The 10,019-nt window shown below is 43.3% G+C and overlaps 1 protein-coding gene across 3 annotated transcripts in view; it reads left to right on the top strand.

The window, feature by feature from the left end:
- Nucleotides 1-4,639: 4,639 nt before the first annotated feature.
- Nucleotides 4,640-10,019, top strand: part of LOC135546497 (neuron navigator 2-like) — a 132,477-nt gene continuing 127,097 nt past the window's right edge. For all 3 annotated transcript variants that reach the window (XM_064974981.1, XM_064974998.1, XM_064974971.1), the window contains exon 1: nt 4,640-5,580. In XM_064974981.1, coding sequence (XP_064831053.1) covers nt 5,326-5,580 — 255 coding nt within the window. In that variant the 5' untranslated portion in view covers nt 4,640-5,325. The remainder of the gene's footprint in view (nt 5,581-10,019) is intronic.

The following is a 10,019-nucleotide window of genomic DNA, read 5'->3' as shown; positions in this document are numbered from 1 at the left end:
TCCTGGTCTGTTTCCTGAATGGGTAGAAAGGGTTAACGTCTTGGAAACACATGTCGAACCCAGGCAGCATCTCTGTATGTTCCATTACCCCTGTAGCCCTGTCCAGTGATGCCCACCATTTATACAGAAAGACACACTGACATTCAAATGGGGGACACCTTACTGTATTCAGTCAGACTTGGCTATATGTTCAACTCCATCCTATTTTGCAATGCTTTGACCATAGAAATATACAGCTGCGTGAAGAAGTAGCGTGGGAACCATTTGGAATGACCTGGATTTCTGCAGAGATTGCTGATGAAATGTGATCTGATCTCCATCTAAGTCACAATAATGGTCAAACACTTTTTCCAGCCTGCGCTGCGAATGATTACTCAGTGTCTTCAATTTAAAAAAAAGTGAAAAGTGCAACTGTTTGCGTGTTAATAGTTCAGTCTGATTGTGTTTGTCTACTCTTGTGATCTTAGATGAAGATCAGACCACATTTTATGAGCAATCAATGCAGAAACCTAGGTACTTCCAAAGGGTACCCAAACTTTTTCTTGCAACTGCCATTGGACACATGAACCCGATCCAAAAATAGACACTCGTAATCAGATATGAGGGAACATTTCCACGATTTAGAGTTATGCTAATAAGATTATCATTAACATACAAACGGGGATTGGGGGCCTCCAGAAAGGATCCAATGATGTCATCGCCCCCCCCAAATCTGCCTTCACTGTGTGTGTGTGTTTGTTGCCTTATCCAATTCTTTCCCTTTGTCTTGTGATTAGAGAGTGTGTTTTAATGCTCTGCTGTTGCTGTCATCCCTTCACGTTGAACTTCAGCTCCGGAGCTGATTAATAAACCATTTGCATAAGCTCTGTAGCCTGATATAGAATAAGATTGTTAGTAAATTAGGGCCTATCTCTAATCGTGGTCTGGTCTCCTGCCACTGGGCACGGGTCCGTAAGAATCAGAGAAAGCAGTCCAGTATTGCTGCGTGTACCGTGCTGTGTGTTACATGCTGTGTGTTACATGCTGCGTGTTACATGCTGCGTGTTACATGCTGTGTGTTACATACTGCGTGTTACATGCTGCGTGTTACATGCTGCGTGTTACATTCTGCATGTTACATGCTGTGTGTTACATGCTGTGTGTTACATGCTGGGTGTTACATGCTGTGTGTTACATGCTGTGTGTTACATGCTGCGTGTTACATGCTGCGTGTTGCATGCTGCGTGTTACATGCTGTGTGTTACATGCTGTGTGTTACATGTTATGTGTTACATGATGCGTGTTACATGCTGCGTGTTACATGCTGAGTGTTACATGCTGTGTTAAATGCTGTGTTACATGCTTACATGCTGTGTGTTACATGCTTGATGTTGCATGATGTTGGAGCCTGCTTTTAACTGTGTCGGTGTCATCTGGAATACAAAGGGAACAGAGAAAGACTGAGAGAGAGAAGGAGAAGAGGAAGAGGAAGAGAGAGAGAGAGGAAAATGTGATGGCGGAACAGGAGCAGGGCATCCTTTCCTAGCAGAAATCGCTCTCAACACATGAGTAGGCAGTGGCCGAGAGCCCGGCTGTCTCTCAGACATGCACACACAGGGGCTTCCTGTGACGCAACTTAGGAAATATCTGCCTAGTTTTTCATACTGCACATCGGTTGGGTACCCCCCCCCCCCTAAATTCAAGTATTTACTCCGAGCATTATGATAACTTATGGAAAAGGGGAAAATAGGAAAAGGCCATCATATCAGTAATCCCAAAAGAGGGTAAAGATAAGAAAGAATGCAGATCATATAAATTTATCGCAATTCTTAACACAGATTATAAACTATATGCATCAATGATAGCCAAAAGAATGAAGAACATAGTCCCAGAATTGATTGACGGAGATCAAACTGGTTTCATACAAAATAGGCAGACACAGGACAATATAAGGAGAACACTACATGTCATGGAGCACATTACTCAGAATAAGACAAGTGCAATATTAATCAGCCCAGATGCAGAAAAAGCATTTGATTCAGTGGGATGGGATTACCTATTCCAAGTTATGGAAAGATTTGGTTTCAACAAAGAAGTGATACAGTGCATCAAAACACTGTATTCATGTCCGGCCGCTAGAATAAAGATAAATGGACACAAACGATAAAATTAGAGCGAGGGGCAAGACAAGGCTGTAATCTTTCACCCACGCTCTTCTCCTTGTACCTCGAACCATTAGCACAGGCAATAAAACAGACCCAACATTAGAGGGAATAACAATAAGAGGCAGTGAACATAAGATATGCATGTATGCTGATGACGTTCTGTTATTCCTTAAAGACCCAGGCTCAAGTGTACCTAGATTGACGGATGTTTTACAAAACATTTGGAACATATTTAGGGTATATGCTTAACGTACACAAGACCCAAGCCCTAGTACAGTACAATAGACAAAATCAGTGGATTAATTTCTCTTTTTTTCATTTTTAATTTATTTCACCTTTATTTAACCAGGTAGGCTAGTTGAGAACAAGTTCTCATTTACAACTGCGACCTGGCCAAGATAAAGCATAGCAGTGTGAACAGACAACAACACAGAGTTACACATGGAGTAAACAATTAACAAGTCAATAATACAGTAGAAAAAAAGAGAAAAAGAGTCTATATACATTGTGTTCAAAAGGCATGAGGAGGTAGGCGAATAATTACAATTTAGCAGATTAACACTGGAGTGATAAATGATCAGATGGTCATGTGCAGGTAGAGATACTGGTGTGCAAAAGAGCAGAAAAGTAAATAAATAAAAACAGTATGGGGATGAGGTAGGTAAATTGGGTGGGCTATTTACCGATAGACTATGTACAGCTCTCTGAAGACATGGTTTAGGGTAGTTAAGCAAAATAATTTAGACAGAGAGATCAAACTGCTGAGTTGGCCCGCATACGACTCCAGCTTCATCCCTACAACTCAGGACAGCAGATTTAAACAATGGACGCAGAAAGGCATCACGTCATTCAGTACAATTATAAGGAATGGGAACCTAGATAACTTCCAGGACCTAAGTAAAAAACACGGCTTGGATAAACAAGATTTTTACAGATACCTACAAGTTCGACACTATTTCTTAAGGGAGATAAAAGTGACTGACCCTCGAGCACCTCCAAAATGAATCCAAGCTTTCACTAATGCATACAACTTGGGGAGTAACAAAAAAAAAAAAAAATTAAAATCTCTACTTGGGTATTCAATCCTCAAAGAAACATTCTACAAACTATATTAAAAAGAAATGGGAGGAGGAACTTAACATTGAAATAACTGATGAAACATGGTTGAACATATTAGAGACTCAACAAAGCTCCACCAACTCAAGGTCATGGAAAGAATTCTGTTGGAAGAATGTTATACGTTTCTTCATAACACCTCAACTGAAATCAAAACTGACGGTCTCTCTACACCCTTGTTGGAAAGAATGCGGTCTATTGAGGGCGGACCACTCTCATATCTTTTGGACCTGCCCCGCAATCAAAATTTACTGGGGTGAAATAAGATCTAACATTGGAAAAATAATGGGATTTGACATAGAACAAACATTAATTTCTTTGTACTTGGTGAAATACCTGATAATTTACACAATAGAGAAAAGTACCTCTTGAAGGTCCTACTGGCAGCCAGTAAAAAGGCTATCACTAGGAAATGGTTACAAAAAGACCCTCCCACAGTGACACAATAGATAGACATTGTAGAAGAAATGCACCACATGGAGCGTATGACCTTTGCTTTAAGAACAGGAGAGAGGTCAAGAATACTGGGAAAAATGGGTTTCGTACTTGGAAAAGGTCAAATTCAAAGATGTCAATGTAACTAATATGATGGTATGATGATGAAGGTATGAAGTGCACTGTAACTGCCAGATCTTTTTTTGTTGTTCTTTTATTTGACTTTATTTGTACTTTCTTTGTGTTCCTACAATAAAAAATAAGTATAAAAAAATGTAAAAAGACACGCACACACATGCTCACACGCACACACGCTCACACACACACACACACACACACACACACAACGTTTTGTACAACTAACCTTGTGGGGACACACAATTCAGTCCCATTCAAAATGCACTTTCCCTAACACCTAACCTTAAAACTAGCTCTGAACACTAAATATAATTCTAACCTTAAACCTCCTAGTAAAAGCATTTGACCTTGTGAGGACGAACAAAATGTCCCTTGTTGGTCAAATGTTTGTTTATTTATATTCTTGTGGGGACTTCTAGTACCCACAAGTATAGTTAAACACTTCCCCCCTCCCCCCCCACACACACACACACAATCACTCAGAGCTATTTTCACACACACGCCAACTTGGTTTTGCAGTGTGTATGACTTTACGGAATACATTGCCTGTCTCTACAGTGGCTACAACTCTCCCTCTAGTCCTCTCATCCAACCCTACCAAACTGGAATGAGGGAGGGAGGAGGAAGGGAGAGTGAGAAAGGAAGGAGTGGGAGAGAGCACGCCTAAGGCTGTCATCCAAACATGTCCGTCCTCCACCACCCCTAAGCCACACCTGCTACAGGGCTAATACTGGGGAGGGAGGGAGTTGGAGGAGGAGGAATAGAGAGAGGGCAGTCAGTGCAGTGCAGTCACAGGCAGAGCGGTCGCCGAAGCGAGTGGTCCTCTGTTGCTGTTCTCTCGTTTTTTTCTCATTTTCCTCATTCCCTTCTTCCTCCTCATTTCCTCGAGGGAGCAAGGTGTTTGTCCATCTCTCATCCAGAGAAGATAATTAACTCAGCTCACCAGGAAGAGACTCCCTCAACGAATACTCACTGCATCTGGGCAAATGGAACACTGCCAACTCCTGCATCAGAGTACAGGGAATTCCCGGTAAGAGACTGGGAATACCGGTAAGAGACTGGGAATACCGGTATTCCTAATAGACCGGAGCAGGGATTGCAGCCAGGGAACAGGTGGGATCTTAGGGAGAGAGCTGGACCTGGACTAATGCTCCCACTGTCGGATCGAGACTCAGATCCCTCCTCTTAAAGATAGGAGCGTCAGGATTCAGGAAGACCACACGGACACTTCCCGACACATTGACTGTGTCTTATTATCTCACTCTCGTATTCCAGCTGCTAAGACTGTTTGCTTACTGGGAGGACCGCGTCGGCTTAACTGCTTGAGTGTGGTCGGACAGTACTGTGTGTGTGTGTGTGTGTGTGTGTGTGTGTGTGTGTGTGTGTGTGTGTGTGTGTGTGTGTGTGTGTGTGTGTGTGTGTGTGTGTGTGTGTGTGTGTGTGTGTGTGTGTGTGTGTGTGTGTCTGAAACTATTCGGTACCCCAGAGGAAGATGCCCGCCATTCTGCTGGCCTCTAAGATGAAGTCGGGACTGCCCAAACCCAAGCCGGTGCACAGCGCTCTGCCCATTCCACAGGTGCCCTCGCGCCCCCTCACCCTGCCCCTACCTCTGCCCATGCCCCTCAAGCCCTCCTACAGACACATTCCCACAGTGGGCTCCCAGGGGGGCTCGGGACACAACCAGGGAGTCTGGGGAGCCCCCAAAACCAAGAGTGCTCCAGCGACAGACGGAGGAATTGACACGCAGGTTAGAGAGAAACACACTGCTCCATCGTTCTCGTCTTCTGTCGCTCTATTTTCTCTGTCCCTCTGTATCCGTGGATCGCCATCTCTCACTCTCACTCCCTTTATCCACACCTCTTTCTCTCACTCTCTCTATTCTACACCGGTGTGTGTGTGTTTGCACTGCTGTTTTTACTGTAGCTGGGTGGTTCTGCATTGATGTGTTACCCCTTCAGGGAAGTGATGTGATTCCTTGAATGCATGCTCTTGAATGTAAAAGTGTCTTAGCATGGACTTTGCCAGTGTCCAGGCAGGCAGGCAGGCAAACTGACTCTCAGGACCAGCAGGGTGGATGTTTTGGTTTGTTTGCGAGTTATTGGTCTGCTTAGCAACCCTGCAGAAATGCCTCCGCGGAGAGAGCGATCGTTTGAATGCCATGTAAGGCTGTGCGGCGGGGGTGGGGGGGGGGGTGGGGTGGGGGGGCAAGTGTGTGTGTGTTGTGTTTGAGTTTGAGCAAGTGCTTGGCAACCTGTCCGTACCAAAACCTGACTTGGAGCGACTTAAAAAAAAAAAAACATGTAAAGAACAGAAACAATTTAATAACACACTGGCCACAAGTCATCCCTGTGTTATTACATGTAGCTTACTGATAGTGTGGTTTATTAAGGCAGCTCATCACGTTTTCCTGTGTGACCCAGTTTCTCTTTCTCTCTCTCTCTCTGTGTGTGTTAGCTCAGTCTAACAGAGAGAGACAGCCATGCCACCGCTGTGACTATAGGCCATGGATCACTACACACAGGCTGTGTTTATAGTATACATGTGTCTATGTGTGTTCGTCGAGTCTCCAAAAAGCGAGACCTCTCTATCCAGTCCTGTCAGAGGATGCTCTGTGGTGGCCCAATCCCTATGAGACTTGTAGGCTTTGCCTCTGTACCAGAATACAGTAGTTCATCTACCTTGGCCAACCATGGTTCCCTTCACTACAGCCTAATTACACAGAATCATTGCCTGGGAACCACCATGCTTCCCTCACCCTCATCCATTTTTTCTCCCTGTTCCTCTCTCCCCCGTCTTACTCTCCTCTCCTCTCTCCTCTCCTAGGAGAGCAGAGGCAAGAGAGTTGGAAGGAGAAAATGTATGTTTGGTCCAGAGTTGACACAATTCTCCATGGCTGCTCTGGGTTGACACAGTTCTCCATGGCTGCATGGGGTCTGGCCCTGGCCTCTCTCTACTCTCTCTATCCTCTCCTGGGTGAATCCTATCACAGTCTCTGGCCAGAAACGAACAGGGTGATAAGGAGAGAATTTGATGATCATCTCTAGAGGGTTCTGATTGCTGTGGGGCTTCCATTCTAATAATTGTGCCTTTCTCTCTCTCTCTCTCACTCTCTCTCTCTCTGTTTGTCTTCTACTCTTTTGCACCCTTTCTTCTTCAGTTTTCTAGGATTAAAAGTTTGTGAACCCTTTGGAATGACCTGTATTTCTGCATTGATGGTTGAGGTTGACCAATTAATCGGAATGGCCGATTAATTAGGGCCGATTTCAAATCTTCATAACAATTGGTAATCGGCATATTTGGACACTGATTATGGCCGATTACATTGCACTCCACGAGGAGACTGCGTGGCAGGCTGACCACCTGTTACGCGAGTGCAGCAAGGAGCCAAGGTAAGGTGCAAGCTAGCAATAAACATATCTTATATAAAACAACCAATCGTAACATAATCACTAGTTAACTACACATGGGTGATGATATCACAAGTTTATCTAGCTTGTCCTGCATTGCATATAATCGATGCAGTGCCTGTTAATTTATCATCGAATCACAGCCTACTTCGCCAAACAGGTGATGATTTAACAAGTGCATTCGCAAAAAAAGCACTGTTGTTGCACCAACGTACCTAACCATCAACATCGATGCCTTTCTTTAAAATCAATACACAAGTATATATTTTTAAACCTGTTTATTTAGTTCATATTGTCTGCTAACATGAATTTCTTTTAACGAGGGAAATTGTGTCACTTCTCTTGCGTTCTGTGCAACAGAGTCAGGGTATATGCAGCAGTTTGGGCCGCCTGGCTCGTTGTGAACTGTGTGAAGGCTATTTCTTCCTAACAAAGACAGCCAAGTTCGCCAACGGGGGATGATTTAACAAAAGCGCATTTGCGAATAAAGCACAATTGTTGCACGACTGTACCTAACCATAAACACCAATGCCTTTCTTAAAATCAATACACAGAAGTATATTTGATTAAACCTGCATATTTAGTTAAAAGAAATCCAGGTTAGCAGGCAATATTAAACAAGGGAAATTGTGTCACTTCTCTTGCGTTCATTGCACGCTTGTTGCAAACAAATTTGCCAGAATGTTATGTAATTATGACATAACATTGAAGGTTGTGCAATGTAACAGAAACATTTAGACTTATGGATGCCACCCGTTAGATAAAATACGGAACGGTTCCGTATTTCACTGAAAGAATAAACGTTTTGTTTTCAAAATGATAGTTTCCGGATTTGAACATATTAATGACCTAAAGGCTCGTATTTCTGTGTGTTATTATGTTATAATTAAGTCTATGATTTGATAGAGCATTCTGACTGAGTGGTGGTAGGCAGCAGCAGGGTCGTAAGCATTCATTCAAACAGCACTTTCATGCATTTGCCAGCAGCTCTTCGCTGTGCTTAAAGCATTGAGCTGTTTATGCCTTCAAGTCTATCAACTCCCGAGCTAGTTAGCGGGGTGCGCGCTAATAGCGTTTCAATCGGTGACTTCACTCGCTCTGAGACCTTGAAGTAGTTGTTCCCCTTGAGCTGCAAGGGGTGACGGCTTTTGTGGAGCGATGGGTAACGATGCTTCGAGGGTAGCTGTTATCGATGTGTTCCTGGTTCGAGCCCAGGTAGGAGCGAGGAGGGGGACGGAAGCTATTCTGTTACACTGGCAATACTAAAGTGCCTATATGAACATCCAATAGTCAAAGGTATATGAAATACAAATGGTATAGAGAGAAATAATCCTATAATTCCTATAATAACTACAACCTAAAACTTCTTATTGAAGACTCATGTTAAAAGGAACCACCAGCTTTCATATGTTCTCATGTTCTGACCAAGGAACCTAAATGTTCGCTTTCTTACATGGCAAATATTGCACTTTTACTTTCTTCTCCAACACTTTGTTTTTGCATTATTTAAACCAAATTGAACATGTTTCATTATATATTTTGGGATAGATTGATTTTATTGGTGTATTATATTAAGTTAAACTAAAAGTGTTCATTCAGTGTTGCTGTAATTGTCATTATTACAAATATATAAATAAATAATAGACCAACACAATCTGACTAACCTAATAACACACAAACAGTTGCACTTTTCACATTTTTATTGAAGACATTGAGTAATCATTCACAGTGGAGGCTGGCAAAAGTAAGTGAACCCTTGAATTTAGAAACGTGTAGATTCTCCTTTAGAAGCAACAACCTCCACCAAACGTTTCCTGTAGCTCCTTATAAGACTTGTGCAATGGCGAGGAGGAATTTTGAACCATTCCTCCCAACAAATCTGTTTCAGTTCATCAATATTTCTGGGTTGTCTTGATTGCACAGCCCTCTTCAGGTCATGCCACAGCATCTCAACTGGGTTAAGGTCCGGACTCTGACTTGGCCATTCCAAGGCACCAATCTTCTTCCCTTTCAGCCATTCATCAGTTCATTTACTTGTGATTTACTTGTGTGCTTTGGGTCATTGTCTTGTTGCATCACCCAACCTCTCTTAAGCTTGAGGTCACGGACTGCTGCCCTGACATTCTCCCTCAAGGATTACAAGACGTACAGGCCCTGTGTCAGCAAAGCAGGCCCAAACCAAGATGCCCCCTCCACCATGCTTCACAGTTGGGATGAGGTCTTGGTGTTGGTGTGCAGTGCCCTTTTTCCTCCACACATAGCATTGTGCATTTTTCCCAAAAAGTTCAACTTTTGTCTCATCTGTCCACAGCACATTTTCCCAGAGGCGTTGTGGAACATCCAGGTGGTCTTGGGCAAACCTGAGACGTGCCGCAATGTTTTTTCTTTAGACAGCAGCTGTTTCCTTCGCGGTGTCCTTCCTTGAACGCCATTGTTGATCACTGTTTTTTCCCCGATAGTGGACAGATGAACACAGACTTTCATTGTTTGTAGAGTTTTCTGCAGGTATTTTGCTTTTACCCTTGGGTTCCTTTCTCACCTCTTCCAGGATTGCCCTTTCTGTTCTTAGGGTGATCTTCGCAGGACGCCCACTCCCAGGGAGAGTAGCGACAGTCCTGAATCTTCTCCATTTGTAGATAATTTGTCTCGCCGTGGACTGGTGAACACTGAAGGTCTTTAGCAATTATTTTGTAACCTTTTCCAGCTTCGTGCGTCTCCATAATGTGTCTTCTAAGGTCTTGTGAAAGTTGGTGGGATGGAGGCACGGTTCACAAATCTT

The sequence above is a fragment of the Oncorhynchus masou genome, chromosome 1, assembly GCF_036934945.1.
Source record: "Oncorhynchus masou masou isolate Uvic2021 chromosome 1, UVic_Omas_1.1, whole genome shotgun sequence".
NCBI classification, from domain to species: Eukaryota; Metazoa; Chordata; class Actinopteri; order Salmoniformes; family Salmonidae; genus Oncorhynchus; species Oncorhynchus masou.
This window is presented reverse-complemented; position numbering and strand designations above follow the sequence as displayed.